The following is a 21725-nucleotide window of genomic DNA, read 5'->3' on the forward strand; positions in this document are numbered from 1 at the left end:
TGCTGCATTGAAAATGTCATGAACTCATTTAGTTAAGGCTCACTGGCTACACCACCACCGGTTTCCTTTATAATGAAATGGTGACAAGCCTGGTCTCAGCTCCTCTCTCCTTGCCTGGGATTTCCAAGGAAGAATCTTTATTCCCAATGATTTACCTCCTGAATTTTAACATATAGAGACAGACTATTGTCCCCTTTTACTCCTTCATGTAACTTTCCTTTAAAAATATGTCTTTCTGGCTTTCATTGCAAATTAACTATTTCACTCTAAGTATCATTAACTCAGAGAATCCTTTACTGGGTTAATTTTAACACAAAAATTTCTTGCAAAGACTGAAATAAAAAATTTTATAGTTCAGGTTGTATAATTTGGTGCTATTTTGAGGCTGTACAGCATTATGTAGAAAAAAAATATGCAGATCCCAAATAGCTGGATTAAATTTGTTCAATGATTTTTATAAAATTACATGAGTAAACAATTTAATTGGAGAATAAAACCTCAAAAAGAAATTGGTGTGACACAATTAATTTTAGAGTGAGATTATAAATTGGAAATAACTTCATGCTCCAAGGGAAATGCTCGCATTTACTCTGCAGTACAGGCAAATCATGTAGAGTGAACATTATCTATGATGCTTTTGAAGATTAAAGAGGTCAGGATTCAATTGCTGCTATAGATGAGAATTGCTTTGGCTACTTATTGGGATACTTACTGGTTTTTACCTTCAACATTTTGACTTACATACAAAAGTTATACAATATCTGAGCATAGGCATCAAAAGTTAAATTATTTTGATAAAGTGAGACTTCTTCATGACCTCTTGAATAATATCTCTTGAAACAATTGAAACCATATAAATCATGAATGATGAATTTTGGTTAAGATCACTGAAAGACAAAATCAAGAGAAATTCTCAATGAAAGCAAAATAATTTTATCGTCATGCATAAAACATAAGTGAAAAGGAACTGTTCGTTTTTGCCTTCCTCTTTTTATTTTTTAATATATATATTTATTTATGGCTGTGTTGGGTCTTCGTTGCTGCACGTGGGCTTTCTCTAGTTGTGATGAGTGGGGACTACTCGTTGTTGCAGTGTGCGGGCTGCTCATTGAAGTGGCTTCTCTTGTTGCTGAGCATGTGCTCTGGGCATGTGGGCTTCAGTAGTTGTGGCTCCCGGGCTCTAGAGGCTTCGTGGCATGTGGGACCTTCCCAGGCCAGGGTTCGAACCTGTGTCCCCTGCATTGGCAGGTGGATTCTTAACCACTGTGCCACTAGGGAAGTCCTTCCTCTTCTCCTCTTTGGGAAAAAAACCTGAACTAAGAGTCTGAAGAGCCATCTATTTATTTCTAAGTGTTATCTTGGGAAATATTTATTCTATTACCTTGGTTATTTACTTTTTCCTTCTGTGATTAGAAATCACCATGGCTACCTTGAAGTTTGTTGTAAGAAGTAAACAAGTCCAGGAATATGAATGTGCTTTGCAAACCATCAAGTCCCAGATGCACATGGGTGTACAGGGGCAGAACACTGGAGTTGGAATCTGGCTGGGTTCCTGGCCTTGTAACCTTGGCATCCAGGCAGCCCTCTCCAAGTTTCGGGTTTCTCTCCACTAGAGGAGATTGCTCTGTGTGGTTTCTAAGGTCCTTCCTATTCTAGATTTTTCTCTCATTTCTAGACTTCATAGCTTCATATAAGCAGAATTTTTTTTTTCAGAATTTGTCAATCTTACCTGTTGGATTTATGAGATCATTGTAACATGTATCAGATTTTAAGTCTTATGATTTTTCCCCCACTGAGACAAAGATTATTTCCTACAATAAGAAGAATTCCCACAGTAAAAAATGTTGAGTAGACACTTGCCTTAGAGCTCCTCCCCCAACTTTTTTTCTTTGCATTGATTTTTTACTTTATGAAGCTCACTTTTTGAAGGAGTATATTTTCTGAGCAGCAGTAAAATGAATAAGTCATGGTTCTAGATTCTGATAAAGGTACTTGTTACTTAAGAAGCAATGTGCAGAATCTGAAGCAAAATAGTAATATGCAAGAAATTGTAATATGCCTAAAAATAATTTAACTGATTTCATCAGGTAAAAGCAAATTTTAGAAGAGTATTCCTTTTTCAAACAAAACAATCAGACTCAATAAGCAGATAAATGTGCACAAAATGGTGTCAGTACATGAGAATCTAGATGTGTTTGCACATGGCCAGGTGCAGGAATTGCCAGGCTTGGTCTTTAGATACTACTACAGAGATATTTTAGGAGAAGCTAGGTTGAACTGTGTACATATTTGAGTTTAGACTTTAAAAAACTCTCAGCTGGAGTTTCACCAGAAAAGGAGGAAAATAAAAATATTCCTCACATATATACATGCCACAAGTGATTCCACACCTGTTTTACTTGATAGTTTCCAACGGCTGAAGGAGATTTCATTATCGAGTAGTTGGTTGTCAGCAAGTATACCTAAAAATAATTCAAAAAATCTTTGTAGGAAAGTAAATTCTCTTTTTTAGGTCCAGATACTTTTCTCAGGATGACATGAAGTCTGATTAAATCCTCTATGTATAAGTAAATCATGTTTTGTGCATGATAATACCTGGTCATCTTCATCATCTATGTAAAAATAAATGGAAGCTATGGATAATTTTTGATAAAGTGAATTACACCACAGCATTTATATTTGGCTTCAGGCATAAGGGAATATAGAGAACTCAGGCAAGGGTTGTGAACATGCACACTTGCACATATACACACACACACCGCCAAAGAAATTCAAGTACTCTCCTCTGCCTCATTCTTATACTTTTCTGAGATCAACCTATAGTATCAGTAACACTCTACTGAAATAAGATTTTCCCCCACAAAAGTCTGCCAGGGAAAACTTCTAATCAAGTGCTTCTGAAATGTTTACAAATCCCTTAAATCCAGCAGTGATGGCATAATAAAGGGTATGTTCTTGGAAAGAAAATGCCCACCCAAAGTAGAGAAACTACTGGTTAAAAATCACAATACATCAAAAATGTATTTTCAAGGATAATTTCCATTTAACTGATAGATTTTTCCATAAAAATTGTAAAATATTTAGAAAGAGAAAACAGAATATTCAAATAATCTTTGTTTTAGTTTTTCCATCTTTACAATCAAGGAGTTGGACTAGACGCTAAGTTTTATTTCAGCTCTAATACTCCATGATTTTTGTCAACATAAGATTTTAAAATGTGTCCCACTGTTTCATTCACATGGTTAGAACAAGTGGCATAAAATTGTGATGCCTGACAATATTACCCTTTTAACTTACAGATTACAAAGGCAAGTCCCAGAGAAGTAACATGACTGCCCACTGGTACCCATCTACTGGCGTATCAATCAATGTCACTGCTTCCAAATCTCCCTAATCATGAAAATATTTTGCTCTGTTTTATTAAAGACTCAAGATTCCCTCCTTTGGAAATTCTGCTTTAGTAATTATGGGGTGAAGTCAGGAATCTAATCTAAAAAACAATCCTCAATATTCTGACTTGTAATGCAAGTTAGGAACTACAGATCAACGTCAGACTACTGGAATGCAGTGAAGGAGAGGAGCAGTTATGTCACACAGCCCTTGGGCAGGCTCTCCAGTGCTACACAGCAGCATCTTCCTACCAGGTCTATCATTTTATGCCATAAGCTACCACCTCCCCAGTGTTTTCTCCCTTCTAGATGAAAAGCATATTATATGAGTCACATCACTTGATGTCTAGGTTACTTTTCTCTGACAGTTTTCCTATGGAAAAGGATATTCCTGAAAGAAACAAGAATTAAAAGACTGAATCTATAGCCTTTACTTACCATCTGCTCCAACCTCACATTCTAGAAGTTTAATTCTGCTCAACTCCTGGAAGCTCTCCTTCCTGGAAAGTATGAATCTATCCCTCACCATGCAACAGTCTTGAGCCTTGAAGGCAGTCTGGGATTTGAAAATTAATTACTTTACCTCAAGTCATGGTGTAATGAAGTGAATTTCTCTAAATCGTCAGAATGTATCACAAGAGAAGGCTCTGAATACTTTTGTCATAAGAATTCCTTAATCTTTTTGGTAGTAAAAGAAAAGCTTAAATAGAATTACTATCTAATAATGTAGTTGGTTTTATACAGAGACAATGGAGAGCAAAGCTGCTTCTAAGATCTTTCATGTAGAAGTCCAAGCACCTCAACATTCACATTTCTGTCAGTTCTCAGTATAGATACAGTACGTTCACTGTTCGCAAATTGTGGCCCCAAAAAAGTTTCTGCCCCTCTTATGCTACCCATGAATCCCAAAGGTTAGTTTAAGGCTTTTTTTAACGTAGCACACTATAAGAAATATAATTCAGCTCTCAATGAAATATCATTCCTGATTTTCTTTGTTAATAAAAAATTGAATAACTTACCTCTCAATATGTATGACTCCACACAAAGTAGCTGAACAAAAAGTTTACTATAATTTTACCAAAAAGTAGAATTCAGCATAATTGAACCTCTTTTTATATCCTAGTTAAGGTATTTTGTTACTGAAGTTGCCAAAGTAATTCATTGTTTAGTAATGTTGTTTATGAAGCAGTCTTACGATGCTGGCTCTGAGGATCAAGTATATAGTGAAAGCCACAATAGAATGATGAATGATATATAAAAGCTTTTGTAAACACTTTATGTTTGCTTTAGAAGGCTGATCTGTTTAAATCTGTGACACTTTTACTTATTTAAAAGAGTAACAAGGAGATCAATGGTATTAGTCTATCCTTATGTGGGTTGTCTGTAGAAATCTACTAATGTTAGATATATGTATAATTAGTTTTCTATGTAGCTGGGGGCAAGGAAGTGGTTAGTTAATATATATACCTCAAATGCCTTAAGTGGATACCTATTAAAAGGTATAAAAAATATAAATAATACTGTATATTTTTAAAAGTTTTAAATAAACACGAAGAATATGTAGGTATACATGTTATAATTTCAAAGTCAACACTAGCACATAAGGTTTTCTTATCTAAATACATACTGATACTTCCTATATCAACACATGCACCTACAAAACACATGGCCATGCACATAACCTTGCTTTCTGCCACTTGCAAGAAAGTTAGAATATACAATATAGTACATTGTTTCAACTTAAATCATATTGGCAAATTAATGAGGATGGCATTAAAAAATTCTGATCTAAGAAATCAAAATACAGGAAGGTAATTATTCCATAGATTAAAAACACTGAAGACTGATGGGAAGTTAAGATTTAAATCATCCCAGTATCCTTGGCAGATACAGAAGAGACAGTATTGATTGTAAACATTCAGAATACTCTGTTTGGCAATTGGGACTTTTGTAATCTAGCAATCCGGGCCAGAGACTCAGACCATCGATGCTTCTGATCGCAGAGAAATGGGAAAGCTGTGGGCAGTTCTCGGCAAGGCAGGGGGTGCCGATGGAGATCTGGATGCCCATCTGGACGGGAGACGGCGATTTGCTGGTCTAGCAGGTCGGGAAAATCCTTTTCCATGTGAGGATTTCACTGCCACGGATTCCTAAGACACAAATGAAGACATTCATCTCAGTCTTCAGGCACCAACAATGGGCTTAATATATCATGGATCCCAAGTACAGGATTAACGTGTTGTATTACCATATTTACAAGCAAGAAAAAGCACTGACAATTAAAGAAGCTATTTGTCTAATATTTGTGGTCTTGAATGTTTTAATCAAAATAACTCACTTTTAATATGAATACGGCATTTGATAATCTTGTAGATCTCTTCACACTGACAAGTTTTAACACAACTGATTTCTTTTTAGAACTCGCTGAGTTACTGTTATGTTAGAACTCAAAAGTTTGGTAGATAACATTGATATGATGGAACTAAAATTTTTTCTTGGTGGAGCGCTAGGATGTTTTAGTGTTTGTTTTTTAAGATAATAATTTAAAGAAGAATTAATTTACATCCAGTTATTTTGTCAATTTATTGACACTTTTAGAGGTTATAAGCAAAGGCACACAAAGCACTAAATGATTTTCCTAATGCTATCTTTTTTTTTCCACTAAGAACACCGTTACTGTCTCTCAGAGGTTTCAAAATTATCATTAAAATACTTTAAAACATAACATCATTCTATTTGCTAAGAAAGAGTTCTGATCTATCTTGGGTATCTTCTGATGACTGAAAACCTTTCCCTTCACTTTCTTTCATTTCTTCTTCCTTCTCTTTATTTTAATGGAGGAAAAGCATTCTAGGACTCTTGCCATTAAAAAACAAAGAGCTTTCATGATGTATTTTGTACCTTTGCTTCCTATTGACCTTCTTAACAAAGCCTGTACTCTTTCACCTGAGATGAGCAGTAAGGATAGCCTTTATTTCTATGACAGTAACCTGCATCTGCTTTTTCCCTCCTTGGAGTCTTATTTTTTTAATCTTGTTCCTGGGGAGGGAGATGGAGAACTACTCAAGGATCTACAGCAGAGGACCCTTCCCAAACCTCCAATTCATGCAAAAACGGGAAATAGTAATTTTTTTAATGAGGGTTTTGGCTGATTATTGTATATGTGCTTTCATTTCCCATCTGAAGCCACAGAACCTTACAGGTATTTATGAGCTTATTCAAAAAACAGCAACAGAAAAGCAGGATAATTATTTGTACTTTGGGCAAACAGGCAAAGTTTTCAATAAACTAGATGTAAACTGTTATTTTTGTGGGGCTTGAAAGCCTCTTAAAATTAGTTTTTTACACCAGCAGGAGGCAATCTGGATTTTCAAAGCATTGGCCAATTACAGCATTATGTCACCTTGTAACTGTTTATAAATTATGCATAAAAGGTACCGATGGATAGCTTTTCATTGTAAATACAAATCTCTTCAACCTCTTTTTCCCCTCTAAGATTATATTCTTTTGCAAGCAAACTGGAATAAAAAATGGATAGCAATTTATTTAAATACCCACTTTTTTGGAGGGAGCAATTTCCACATAAAGAATTTATACAAATAGTAATGACTTTAAATTTTCTGATGCTATACTATCATTTTTTATTTTCATATATTGCCTTTGAGCTCCACAATAAGAGAACTTCACAAGGCACTATTTCAAAAGATGTTTTTTTACCCAAACTCATATTCATGTGACTACTCCCATGCGAAAGGACATGAATCAAATTTTGGGGATGACTGGACCAACCAGAGCCAATAACCAAAAAGTGCAAGCTATTTTTAACATACTTCCCATGTACTTTCAAAAATATAAACATTTTAACAGGATAAAATTCTATAAATGAACAAATGCATATTCAGAATATTTTTTCAAGAAAGAAACACAACAAACGTTTGATCTTTCTGAGGTTCTTAAGCCCATTTATTAAATTATGTTGTGCCATTTCAGAATTTAAATAAAAGTTATAGTGTGCTAAACCCAGACTTAAAAATCATACTTTTAAAAGTTCATGCTGAGTTACAATCCTAAGGTTGGTATTTCTTCACAAATGAAGGGCCAAGGAACTAAGCTGTCAAAACATGTGCCTACCTTCTATTTATATGAATGGGCACCTGACTGCACTCTGAGCCACTGCTAAATATGGATGCAGTTCGACCAAAATATGTTAAATTGCTTTCTCACCTCAGTTACCTTTTTCCGATCTACTCCTTGCTTCACTTGCTGTGCTCCACACATAGCTGTCTTTTGCTGAAGCTCTTGTTCTATTTGGAGCTTTTCTAAATGCTGACTTAATGTGGCTCCGCCATTGACATCAGAATTACATTTGGTCCAATTAGCCTGGAAGCACTTAGAATTTTGCACTGCGGAACCCACTGATGTCCCATAGGTTTTCAGCAGCTTTTCCACCACACCATAATTTGACCTGGGATCAGCTGACCTTGGTCGCCCAGACAAATCACTTGGTCTCCAGTCACGTTCGTGCAGCATATTCCGGTAACTGCTAGGGCTCACGTGTTCCTGCATTTGTCTGAATAGGCCTGTTGTGGGTTTTGTGGTGGAATTATCAGGCACATTTTCCCTGGGCACAGGTGTGGGGGCATTGGTTTTCAGAATGTCAGAAACACTGTCACTTTCTGAGATGTTACCTGTGCAAGAAATTAAAGTATTACAGGGCTGAAGATCTTCAGATGGTTCTGAGTAGCTCTGACTTTGTTGTCCTGCATGACAATTTCTATCTGTTCTAAATACGATTCTGTTAAATTCATCAGTCTTTGCTGCCAGCTTTTCATTCCTAGTAGTCCTTTCAAAGCCACAACTAAAACTTCTCAGTGGGCTGCTGCTCTGTGTCACCGAGGAGCTATAGTCTTTGCTTATATGAAGATCAGGATGAGATTTAGCAGGGTGATCTGGAATCACCTTTTCATATTTTGGTTTATTGGGAATAGAGCAGGTTTTCTGAAAGCACAGTGTAGAGGGGCTATTTTTTGCACCAATCCCAATGTCGCACGACCACATGCTAAGTCCAACATTTTCCTTACATGAAGGCTTGTTATCTATTTTGGTTTCTGGTGCCAAAGAAGAAAACGTGATACCACCTTTCAAAGTCTTCCCTTCATTTAGACACAGCGTAGGCGTCTCATCGTGCCTCCAGAGGAAATGAGGGTTGCAGTTCTTTTCACCTTGACCTACTTGGGTCACCCAGCTGTTGTGGTCTAAACTTTCCTTCAAACTTTCATGCCCTTGTGCAGAATATGAGCTGGGAAAATTTCGAGATGTGCTTCTCGGAGGAGGAACTGGTGGGGTTTCACTGCTTCGCAGATCAGTTATATTAATTCCACCTTTTTTCTTAGAATTGTTTTGGAAAACATCAGTACAGCTCAGATTCTTTCTATTTTTCTGTTTCTCTTTTTCTAAATTGGTTGAAGAAATGCACTGGTCCACATGAGGCATATTAATTACATTTGGTGTTTCCTGGAGAAAAGAATCTGACTTCATCCTAAACAATTATAAAACATAGTCTATTAGTGGTGACTTTATTTATGATAAGCCCTTAAAAGACACTGGGGCTAAAGTAACAGATTCTGTTATAGGAAAAGGAGTCACAACTTCCTTAAATGTTATTTTTATATAAATCCCCTAGTGCAAAAGTCTCTTTTACTGTAGGATAAAGGCCATCTCTCAGTGTTGTATTTAAGACTTTATATACACAGTCGGACCCAAACTATCTTTTTTAACTGTGTCTCTCATTTTTTTCTATTACTTGAAACTTCACCTACACTCAGACTTCACTGTGTGTAGTCTCTTGGGTGTCCACTATTGGTGTTCCCATTTCTATAGGTTTTCTCTTGTCCTTTCCTTACTTACACTTCGTCTACTGAATTCCTATCAATAATGTCTTCTGAGCTCAAACTCCTTTGCTTGAATTTGAAATAATATTCTAAGTACTGTGACAGAAATCTGAATCAAAGAGCAAAGAGAAGGACTTTCCTGGTGGCACAGTGGTTAAGAATTCTCCTGCCAATGCAGGGGACACAGGTTCAATCCCTGGCCCGTAAAGATCCCACATGCTGTGGAGCAACTAAGCCCGTGGGCAACAACTACTAAGCCTGCACTCTAGAGCTTGTGAGCCACAACTACTGAGCCCACATGCTGCAACTACTGAAGCCCACGCTCATAGAGCCTCTGCTCTGCAACAAGAGAAGCCACCGCAATGAGAAGCCCGTGCACCGCAACAAAAGGTAGCCCCCGCTCGTCGCAGCTAGAGAAAAGCCCGTGTGCAGCAACGAAGACCCAATGCAGACAATTAGTTAATTAATTAATTAAAGAAAAAAAGAGCAAAGAGACATGAGCAATACCAAATAGAAGGTGTTATTTGGGCATGAAAGAAAAATGATCATTTTTTTGGTGAGTAAAAGACATATAAGCAAAGAGAGCTGCAGTAAAACTCGTGTGGCTATTCAAGGAACAGTGAATACTTTGGTGTGGATGGAATATAAAAGCAGTGGGAAGGATGACTGCAAATAAGAGAGAAACATTAGTTCAAACTGTAATGACTGAATTAACATATTAAGGATTTTCAGCTTTTTTTCTATAGGCCATAAGTGACAGAGAGAACTTTACACCAAGTGTGGTTTGTAAAAGAAAACTGGCAAGTAAGAATTACTGAAATGAAAGCCTAAATATAGCAACAATGTGCTATAATTAACATTAATTAATCATATTGATAAATATAAATCATATTTATATCTCTTCAACTTACATTATAAGATAGCTTACAATAAAGTGCAGACAAATACCTATTAGCTGAGAGTAGTAGGCAAAAGCTAAATGGGAAAGTAGAAGGCAAAATTAGGTATAAAACATGATTGAGTAAAAACATCTGTTGTAAGCCAGTACAAAAATTCTCACTGAGCTTTCAAAGAGCTGAAGAAAAATAAGGGTACACATTGCTACAGCTTCTGAGAGAAGTATACTGCCTCACCAGGAGATAAATGGTGATCCTAGAACAATCCACCTCTACTTAACTTGTAGAGAATTCCAATTTAATTTTCAATTTGGCTAAAACTTACCTTTACAATTATATAGGTGTTTCTGAACTGAAAGAGCATGTTTTTCAGCACTGAATAAATATGTATGTGTCTACATATCTATAATATGTTGCTCTGAAAATTATGAATGCTTCCATTATATAATAAACATAGAGAAATAAATGGCTCAAAATATTTCAAACATCATTATATAATTAAAACATCACATTGGTAAATTTGACATAGTTTAAAGGTGTATTTAACTACATTAACCCAGTATACTCTTCCACTGGCCTAATACTCAAAATAAAAAAGAACTCCATTACAGTATACTTGTTAATTTATTATTCATTATGGTGAGTATAACTTCACTAAACACCAAAAAAGTCAAGTACGCCTAATAGTCAAATTACAAAGAGAACTAGAAGATTTGCTTTAAGAATTAGTGAACAGAGAAATATACAATTTAAGTTTTTACCTCCTAAGATAACATATTTTAATAACATTATTAATTCTCACTAACAAAGTGTTAGATGCTGTAGGCAGTTGGGATTCCTTGACTAAAAACAATACTCTTCTTGATTTTCCAACATAAAAATCATCATAGATGTACCAGCCTACCTTCTGTGGTTAGACTGCTTTCGAATTTCCTCTTGAAAGCTGCATAATTCTTCACTAACTTTGGCAAGTTCTTCAAGAGCCTTTATACATATAAGCAATAGCATGTTAGCTCTTTGAAATGTAAATATTTCTCTAGAAACAGTCCTAGGCCAATCCTGTCTTACTTACTGTGTTGAGGGCGCCAGAGCAGCTCTCGTTCTCTTCCTCAGAAGTCCTCAGGTCAGGCTGGGCCTCACATTCCTTTCGGTTGTCTGTGGCCATAGAATCCATAAACCCTACTTTTGATTTTTTGGTTGCTTTTTGTTCCTTACACATTTGATTTCTTTCACTGAGTAAGCTCTCCTCTGTTTTCTCTTTTTTTCCCAGACTATCCTTGTGATTCATCCCTGTAAATTCACATTGTCCTGAATTGGGGTAATTTGGAGACGATTCCATCATTTTATTTTGAATGGCCTTCTTACAATCAAGATCAATGATCTTGGCACGTTCACCCAGGTTGATTTTCCTCTGAAGCTTTACTTCATGGCAGAGCTGTAAGGAAAACAATGATAAAGAATTTCCCTCTAATCTACTGTCTCAATATTTTTGATATTATGCATACTGTTCTGAGATCTCTTTGTCATATTACTATATACTACCTCAGGGTATTAATGCTTATGCTTCCAAATAACGCTTCTAAAATCTAGATCAGCTGGAACAGCTTTGATGAACCTTTATAAAGACTACTTTTAGTAGGTCAAAGCATCGATGGTAATGTCTATTTTTCTGAGAAGAAATCAACGGATTCAAAAATGAAACAAACCTGCCTTTATATAGACATGTCATGATGATACAGAAGCACTGTTAACAAAATTGGAATGACCTGCATCAATTACTGGCAATGCTGTCTAACTGCTCTCAGATAGAAGCAAGAGTTTAAGTAACATTAAGTCATATTTTAAAAATACATGATCCAACTAGTACGCTAATATTTAACTGTCTAAATAGTTGACAGTGTCATAGAGTAACTCAGCTTATTCTGTCCCCTAAGTAGACATTTCACAAACAAAAGATGTTTCTTTTGGAAGTTACGTTGGTGAGAGATAGGTAATTCAGATTTTTGTGTGTGTGGTTTTTGTTTGTTTGTTGTTATTTACTTCCAAGGCTATATATATATATATATATATTCAAAAAAAGTTTCTTGTCCTAATTAAAACAAATGTGACCCTGTCCTAGCTGATACAATAGAACTCTAAGGCTTTGATCATCTATTAGTCTATGTTAAAGTAGGCCTCAAATTATTTCTTGAGAATTTAGCTTAACCTGCAGGCAATTAGTGGCTTTTTCTTCAGGCTTGAGTTCTGGGAAAGCTTTCAAATTCCAAAGACTGTCAAAGAACTATTAAAGCAAATGACTCTACAGTTTAAGTCACAACCTATATCTGCACTACATCTCTTATTCAAAGAATATAATGACAGATTTATTGCTGCTCAATATTTACCCAAATCTCAGATGAGAGAAGCATAATAACATAGTTGGTGCATTTACTGCCCTAGATACTTATAAATCTGTCGTTGGATGAAGTCAGGATAGCATCAAGTTGCAGCCATGAATCAACCGTTTTGGTCCCTGTAAAATTATCTGTACTGAACTGTTGTGGGCATTAAAATTTTGGCTGACCTTGGGGGACATTATAAGAACCAACCCTCAAAAGCACCATTCTAAATCTAAGGATGGTATTGGTGGCACTGTCCTCTTTTAGAAAAGTCATGGGTGAAAACAAAATTGCTTTAGTTGCAAAATCAGGGACAAAAGTGCTTTTTCTGGGAAATAGGTTTGCCTTTCTTTTCTGAATACTGAGAAATATGCATTTGATAATTTTTTGTGGCTTATTAGGAAGATAGATTTGCTGCATGCAATTCACAAAGGATCCTTCGTTTTGTCTTCATCTCATTTTTCTCTTCTATTCTAGTTTTGGAATACTTTACCTTACATAGAATTTTATTTGACATCTTAAATTCTCTTGGGGACTTAGGTGAAGTATGAATAAACAAATAACATTACATTATTGATGGGAACTATTTATTTTGTATAAGGAAATCTGTGTTACTTGGTACCCAGCTCTTTTCAATGGTTATCTGATCAATCAAACAAAGGAGACAACTGGAAAAGATAGTAATGTGATAAAATTCCCAGGCATCTATTAACTCTCTTAAGGGTATCTATCTAGCTTAGTCTCGGTTTCATTGTAATAGCAAATGCAATAATTATTGACAGTGGCTGAACAAAGAATCATTAGCATCTTAATACTCAACACCGATCCTCTCACTAATGACATTTTTACTTAGAATAACAGAATTTATACGCATGCAACTGGAAATTTATAATTTTATAATATATAGCTTAATAAGTTGTGTCTGATTTAATACACAGAACTTAGTGATAAATGTGAAAGAAATATAGTCTATTACGCTTGTTGCATGTTACGTTTTTTCCAAGTGTTGACTTTTAATTTTAGTTAAAAATATTATCTTGATTTTCTGTGACATGTAAGGATAATTTCCTCCTGTTTTCTACTCCCAGCTTTGCAGTCTCTGAGAAGGTGCATTCGTATAGGTAGAAAGCTGGGAGTAGAAAAAAATACATACTATGCCGTTTTATACAAGGAACTTCAGAGTATCCATGAATTTTGGTACCCATGGGGGCCCCTGGAACCAATCTCCCATGTATACCGAGGGACAACTATATTAGAATAAGAGGAGCACAATGCTAATATTCAGGTACTGAAGAGCATCATCTCTGGGTGGGTAGTCTGAGTAAGCACATTATCTAAACATATTCTCAGGTACGGTGCTATATACTGCAGGCAGCACGACATAAATAGCACCACAGCTGCTATCCAAGATAAAGAAAAAATATGCCAGCCCTCTGTCAGTATTTTAATGGACTATCACCTATGTTTAAAATACATTTAATACCTGCGAACTAATAAGGCTAATATTTTCCATAGAAGGAACCTACAGAGCTGTCAGAATAATTATTTGATATAACAAATTTAACCAGATAGCAGACTGTCTTAGCTACATGGCTTAAATAATTGGGAGACTAATCCTGACTCCCTTAATTATTTCGCTTGGGTGCTATAATTATCTGAGACTCTTACTAACCGGACCTTCCAAACCTTTGGAAGCCAATGATCTATGAGTTCAGGTTTCAGACTGGAGTTACGGATTCTGATCTGCCCTAACCATCTCCTTGTTGATCCAATCTGAGCCTCTGTGTGGAAGAGTTAAGAGAGCAAGCAAAATGCATTTTCCAAACTATAGAAGGATGAGGAGTCAATTCTGCTTTCAATCTGTAATTGTCTACTACATGCCTGCCTTCTCAGCTCTATTTTAGAAGAATAGTCAATTGGCTATTCTTTTTTATTTTTCCTTTTAGCATGCCAATTTGTATTTTATTCACAAGCAATTACATGGCTGTTAATAAGAAAAATATTTGCACTATAAACACATGAAGCAACAGCTTTGATTGCCTGTGAATAAAGGCCAAGGAGTCTGTTAAAATAACTGCCTTGGCAATATGCACAGAACCATATAAGTCAATAGCAGGGAATGTTACAAGAAAGCACAATAAGTATAAATAATTTTCAGTTGGAACAAGCTTGAATATACATCAATGCAGATACTTAAAAGAAATATTCCGGGGTCAAACAGGCTCAAGGAATAAAATTACTGTTTGTATCAGAGTCTCGGCATGTCATTTTTCATAAATTCTTTCCAAAGAAATATGCCAATAAATGTAGCACACCTTGCTAGGACAAATACCACATCCACTACCATTTTCTTTTTGATATACGACACTCTTTTTTATTATACTGAATTATCTAATATGTAATTTCTTTTAGTAGACATTATGCATAAATCATCTCAGAAAAGATCTGTATTTTAATGCCCAATTATAATTTTACTAAAATATGTTCCACTATTTTCTTTTGTTTTCATCCTGGGCCCACTATTTGAAAACTCACGCAAAATACATACCTCACTTTTCATACCACAGCATTCTAATCAGAAAGTAATAAATTGATACATTTTAGAAAGACATTTCAAGTTCTAATTTGCATGCAAAGCTATAAAATAGGCGTAGTCTCTACAGTACCATTGGGTTAGGTTATGCTATTTTTGGTCTAGTAAATATCACTGAGACATGCATTTTTTAGGTGGAATTGGAAAGTAAAAATGATTTCCAATACAAAACAGACCAACAGAATTTTCATTCTGAGTTTTAAGTTTCCAACATATTCAAATCAAATCAGCTTGTACCTCTTCTATCTTCTTCTGCATGATCTTCCACTGACTTTCCCATTCCTTTCTTTCATTGTCAAACTGGTCCAGTAATTCCATCTTTTCCTTGTGCCAGTTAGTCTCTGTGTTCTCCCACTGCTTATGTAGGTCCATGGCAACCGTGTGAGTGTTAGTGAAGGGGTGTTTCTGCTCGTCTCTGCCTTCTCTTAACTGTTTCTTGGAAGCTTGGAGTTGTTTTATTTGAAGCAGTCTCACTTGCCTTTAAAATAAAGCCTAATATAAACATAACAAGAGAGAGTTCCAAATCCATGTGCTTTCTGGAAACATTTTATCAGTTTGTCAAGAGCCATTGATATAAACAAACTATAGGAAAATTGGACTCAAAAGAAGAGATGATAAAAATATCAGCTTAAGGAGAAACTAACACAGTTCAAAAAAAAAAAAAAAAAAGAGTATTGTCCAAACTTTTTTTCTTCCCCTTTCTGAGACCAGACAGCAAAATTACAGTGGACAGGATGGTTAAATACATGTGTGAGATCTAACTATTGCTTTAACTAACCACCTAATCTAAAGATAGAAGTTTTCATGAATATCTAAGAGAGGAAGTAGGAAATCTAACTGTATAGTCACATCTACACGACTGTGGTAGATTCTGCTGCAGCAGAATTACTCCTTCTGTTCTGATGCAACCAGATTGTATATTTCTATGACTTCAAGTCCTGAGACAGTGTTGGGGCTACAGTTTCAGTTTTATATTCAGAGTTCAAGCTTGTGGCAAGTAAGACCCCAGTGTTGGTAGTCAATCTGGGACTGACGTATCAGCAAGAAACTAAAGCATAAAAAAAACTGTCGTTATTTTATTTCATCAAGTAAAATGTGAAAGCAGCAAAACTATCCCGAAAGCCATGATAAAACTTATCCATACTCTTTTTTTTCCTTCTAATAGACTATATGTCAGAACTATGTTCTGATGCTGAATACAGAGAATTGAAGAAAATATTTTGATCAGTTTGCAGGGAAATCCTCAGTCATATTAAACACTGACAGAAATAGATTGCTAGTATTTAGGGCATGTGTATTCAGGAATCGAAGATGCACTTTAAAATACCTGATTGATAATTCCGTTATAACTCACCTAAAATTTCTGAGATTTAGTTTATTTACATTAAAATTGGGGATATCCATTAGAAGGGGTTATTATAAAGATCAAATGGCATATGGAATGCAAAGTGGTTTGAGAAACATAAAATTTCCCCTATTTTTTGCTTTAAAAAATCTTGTGCTGACTTCCACTGAGAATATATTAATAAAGTCAGATACATTTTGTACCGGGTAGAAAAGTATGTTTAAAACGTTTGAATCTCTGTTTAAGATAAACATGCCTATAAGAAGTCTTAACTCTTCGACTTTTTAGGCCATGACCAAAATGCCTTAACTTACCAGATGGCAGCCGATGCTAATTCTGAGCAAAGTTCTCAAGAGTCAGTAGCTGCCTGGGTGCTGGCACTGTCAAATGAAACCCACATAACCAGGCAGCAAGCCTCACTCTGCAGTCATAGCAGACAGTCACATAGTTCATATTCCAAACATAAGATAAACATTGAAGACATTTGATTTTTGTCAGACTGTTCTGAACATGCATATCTGAGTGATAAACTGTTTCAAACATATATTTTTGAGCTGCAATCTATTAATGAATTATAATAGGCTAATAAGGATTAAAAAATGTCAGTGCTATATGCAGGGCTCCACCCTCAAAAACATCCTAATAATCTTGGGATCTACGTGGTTACTCTTCTCTCAAAAATTTTGCTACAGATACTTTGATCATTTTTACCTATTTCCTTGGCACTCACAAAACTATGACTAATTCAGCCAAGAAAAAGAAACAATTTCAGATTTAGCCATTAAAAACACTATCACATCTCATTTTATCCACTCAGCCATGTCCTTTTTCTAATCTCATTTTCCATCCTCTCTGTCATCCTTCCTTCCTTCTGCTGCCCTCCAATCCTATGAGACAGTGACCACAAGTACCTGCCACGGCAAATGCAAGTTGCCCCAAAATAAATGTGTCGATGAGGACATAACAAATGAAGATAGTACAGAATTATGTGTTTTCTTTTGGTGAATCTGTTATTGATCTTGATTACCTATTAATTTCTTGGTTCATCTAATAACTATTTGCAGGAAATGCAGACAATGCTAATTTTCAGAGATTGCAAACTGCTTTAAAACTATATATAATTAACTGTGAGCTGAAACTATCTTGCTGACTAGCGGGTATTAAACATTAAAACTTCTTAGGAAGAGCAGAGTGGTTTAAGGCATCAAGAGGTATTTTTGGATTTAACCAAAAGAGTTACAGAAAGAGGGCAGACTAATTTCAAGCTACCTAGAAAAGAGGTGCTATGATAGATAGTCCGTGTTTCATCCCATCTTTAAACAGTGTAAATGTTCAGAAATCATCATGAAGTTTCTCTTACAATTATGTAGTAAATGGCTCCAATTTTCTTTTTTTTTCCTAACTCTTCTTGAACCACTTCCAGATCAGGGTTAAAGGGCACCAGGCCCTTTTCTTTTCTACCTACCTGAGGAAGATCATCCAGGAAGACCCTTAATCAGGCTTGCTCCTGGTAACAGGACTATACATGAACCTAGGTAATGTCCCCGAAGCAGACAGAATCCTGCGCTTAATTGCAAAGAGCCAAACTCATCACTTAATATGGAGAAGGGCCAATTTACAGAGCTTCCCCTTTCCAGGACTGGAGCAGTATCTAGGGCCATAAAATGTAATGGTTATGGATCAAAAACAAGCCTGTGAAAGACAATTCCTATAGGGCAATATTTGTGCCAATTTCTGTGGGAGGGCTTATCTCATCTTCCTAGTATCTATGTCTTGTCATAAATGTCAAATGTAATATGGCTGAGTATATTGCTTTCGCCTCTAAAAATAAATTGAGGTCCATAGAGTTTTGTGAGAATTAAATGTGCATGAAAAAGAATGCTTAATCAAAACGCCTAACACTGTTTTGGGTTATAATGGATGCTCAGTAAATGCCTGTTTCTTGGTTTCTTCCTTCTGTCCTTGTCTCCCCCCATCTCCTTTTATTTTGTCTTCCCTCCACCCTCCTTTCATCTATCCTCCTCTAGAATAAAACTATGATTTTGATTTTGATTTAATTAGGAAATTCATAGAAGCAAGTGAACCCTTATATTTTTAACAGTTTCTCTTTGCCCTCTGTATTTTTCGAGTATTTTAAGAATACAAGGCAGGTTAAATATTTAGGACATTTTTTTTTTTATTGTTAGTAAAAATGTGAATGGACAAATCTTATATAAAACTGCTTTTGTTATAATTCTCCCTAAATGTTAAAACAAATCCAACTAATAGGGCAATTTTGTAGGGACATAACATTCTGTAATGAAAATTTCCGGGGTAAAATGGGTCAGCTGACTCAAAACCTCAATTTCTGTGCTTTCTGCTGAGGCAAATATAAAAGTTCTCTTTGTTCCTAGTTCTCACTCTTTTTCACCCACAGATACTGGTATCTCTGTGGGAGAGAAGGAAGAATTTCTGCTATCTGCATCCCTCCCAGGGTCTCCTTGACTCTCCACTTCCTTTCACTCCCTCCAGAATTTATTAGAGCAAATGTAAAAGGACAGAGGGAGCTGCATTACTTAGTCATGCACATGTTCTTCGCCCGACAACTCTAAGCAAGCATTACATAATCCATTTTAACCTACTTCCCCCTCCCCAAGGCCTGAAGCTGGAATTGTAGAAGAGTTGTGAGTGGGTTGCATAAGTATGGTGATGGGAGGAAAATAGTTCTGCTAACCTTCCGGCCCTACTAGTAAGCAAAATGTAAGAGCAACACAGGAGTTTCACAATAAATCATTTCTATTTCCCACGTTAGCCTCAAGTTTGTCATGGTAACACTTCTTTGTCTGAGGGGTGCTCCCTTCTTACTGCACTTTGGTCCTTACCATTTCAACCTTCATTTCCCCCACTGAAAAAAGGGGGAAACAGTGCTAGGGAAGTTGACTCGATTGCAACTTTTCTGAGTTTTATTCAGAGTGTTTGTTTCTTGTCCTCTGATTGTCTTTTCCTAAACACACTACTTTTCATATAATTGAAAAATTTTCATTTGTAGGAGGTTACATATTCCAATAGGAATGCCATACACAGTGAGTACTGTCAACCTCACAATCAGTTGCTTTGGAGATGCTTTGCTTCCTCTTCACTTTGAGGAATTAGGAATTCCCATGTCTATACCCATCAAAGTTATGCATCATTTGCCTCCAAGATTCTCCAGCCCTTTCTCCAGGCTATTATGAATCACTTATTATTTTTCAACTGATGAACAGACCTTACTTCTCCCCTACTGTTAACTGGCAAATATATCTTTCCAAAGAAAACCATGACTTGATTTTGTTACAAACCAAAAGAAAATTTTTTAAAAAATTGCTATTTCTTGCTATTTCAGCATGTTCCTTATGTTCCAACAGGGTCAAAAGGATACGACCTCATGCAATTCTGAAAAAATCAATTTTGCCTTTTCATTTTATTATCATCTTCTTGTTTTCTCTCCAGTTAAATATTCAAACTAGAAAATATCCAACATAACAGGCACACTGATTTTACTTAACTTATAAAAGCTTTGAAAGACACATTTGGCTTGGGTAAACAAATACCTAAACTTAACCAGCTTAAACAGTAGAAGATGTAGTGGTAAGGTTCCCTCGTAAGTACAGATTAACTCATTAAGAATGGCATGCACTTCAACTCAAATTACAGAAACACATCATGCAGTGGGCAAACTATCATCTCAGATGAAACTACACTGATTTATTTTTCACTGCGGTTTTCAAATACCAGCAGTCTCAAGGGTTGTGAACTTTACTTTGCAATTGCTAAAAAGTCTTCATCCTAATGAAAATAGTGTTCTAAAAAATAAATGTAGTGAAAAATAAATGTAGGGAAAGCGATGTTCAAAGTAGTGAGAAGCAGTGTTTGAAAAACACAGTCTCAGAGAGCGGATGGCACTGTCAGTCCAGAGTCAGGAAATCTACTCAAAGCAGCTGAACCCTCTCTTCCCTGGGAGTCAGTAAAATCCGTTACTTACCCCGCCCCACTGTTTTTAAGCCCAGACACAAACACTGAGTCAGGCAGATGTTGAAATCACCTTCCACTTAAACAGTATCCACAGTTTCAAATATGTCAACAGCAGCCCCTCTATATTTTGCCACAATTAGTCACTTGCTTTCAAACTGCCAGGAAGAAACATACCTTTTTGCTCTTGGGAGAAATCCTATGGATGTCCGACCACTGGTCAATCTAGCAACGGGAGGACAGCTGGTTGTTTTAAAGAGAAAAGTCTCGGCACGGTGAATCTTGCTTCTTTGCACAAAATGCGAATGTAAAATACGTCCAACCATTCAACAGAGAGGTACTGACAAGTCCCTTTGAAATCTCCACCACCTTCACAAATCCAAAGGCTGCTCAAGCTCAGTGTCACAGCAGCAGCTGAGACTACTGTGACGTCAGTTTCTCGGAGGCGGCCTTCAAGCCATCTCTTCCAACCAGAGCTCTGTAACTTTAGAGCAGCTCCTACTCTGGGTAAACAACTCCAGGTCCAGGACATTTTTAACTTTTATAAGAGAGCCCAGTATTTCCAAACTTGCCAAAAGAGTTGGTGTTAATATCACAGGATAACAATGGCCAATTCTAGATCTCATTTATTTGGAAAAGTTAACTCCTTTTTTACAGACAAGAATCATCTTGCATACCTCTCTCCCCTATTCAGCTAGTGTCAGAATGCACTTTTCAGTACCTTTGGAAGTTGATGTCTGGATGTGGCAGAACAACATGTGCAGAAATTTCATATATATGGCCTCTAACTTCTGTCTGTAAATAAAGTAGAAATGACATATATAAAGACCAGCCTCCTAGTTCTTTGTGATTCTGTGACAGTTTGCTGCCTATATCTACAGTGATGGTGGTGTCTTTCTGTTAGAGGAAATCAGAGCCCATGGGAAGAGATGATACTTATTGTGGGAAGAAAAAACCAGTGAGATACCCATGTTCTTGTTTTCAGTTATGGTGTGCTGCAGCCCAAGTACATAGAGAGGCTCCTTAAGCCATGACCAAATCAATCTATCCTGGAAATGCTAGGAAACCTGGCCTCCCCAGCAACAGGTCCAGGTTACGTGTGAATTCCTACACACATTCATCTGTTCATGTTTGGTTTAACTGAGTTAAAGAAAGTGTCCAGAGCAATTTTTGTGTCTAATTCAGCAAATAAGCTAGATAAAAGTTTAAGTAATAAGGTCTTATCCATGTCTGAAGAACTTACTTC

The 21725-nt window shown here is 36.2% G+C and overlaps 1 protein-coding gene across 3 annotated transcripts; it reads right to left on the reverse strand.

The window, feature by feature from the left end:
- Window positions 1-4970: 4970 nt before the first annotated feature.
- Window positions 4971-21268, reverse strand: KIAA0408 (KIAA0408 ortholog). 3 transcript variants are annotated; one of them, XM_057740362.1, is made up of 7 exons: window positions 21201-21268; window positions 20657-20729; window positions 15385-15625; window positions 11249-11611; window positions 11081-11160; window positions 7614-8928; window positions 4971-5539 (listed from the first exon to the last, which is right to left on the reverse strand). In XM_057740362.1, the coding sequence occupies exons 1-7, from the start codon at window positions 21250-21252 to the stop codon at window positions 5366-5368; spliced, it is 2298 nt and encodes a 765-aa protein (XP_057596345.1). In that variant the 5' UTR covers window positions 21253-21268; the 3' UTR covers window positions 4971-5365. The 3 variants fall into 3 exon arrangements, with proteins under 3 accessions (XP_057596345.1, XP_057596344.1, XP_057596346.1); XM_057740361.1 differs by having other exon boundaries at window positions 4972-5539; window positions 20657-21245; XM_057740363.1 differs by lacking the exons at window positions 20657-20729; window positions 21201-21268 and adding an exon at window positions 17958-17986 and having other exon boundaries at window positions 4973-5539.
- Between the last annotated feature and the right edge of the window lie 457 nt (window positions 21269-21725).

This window comes from Hippopotamus amphibius, chromosome 6 (genome assembly GCF_030028045.1).
Source record: "Hippopotamus amphibius kiboko isolate mHipAmp2 chromosome 6, mHipAmp2.hap2, whole genome shotgun sequence".
NCBI lineage: Eukaryota > Metazoa > Chordata > Mammalia > Artiodactyla > Hippopotamidae > Hippopotamus > Hippopotamus amphibius.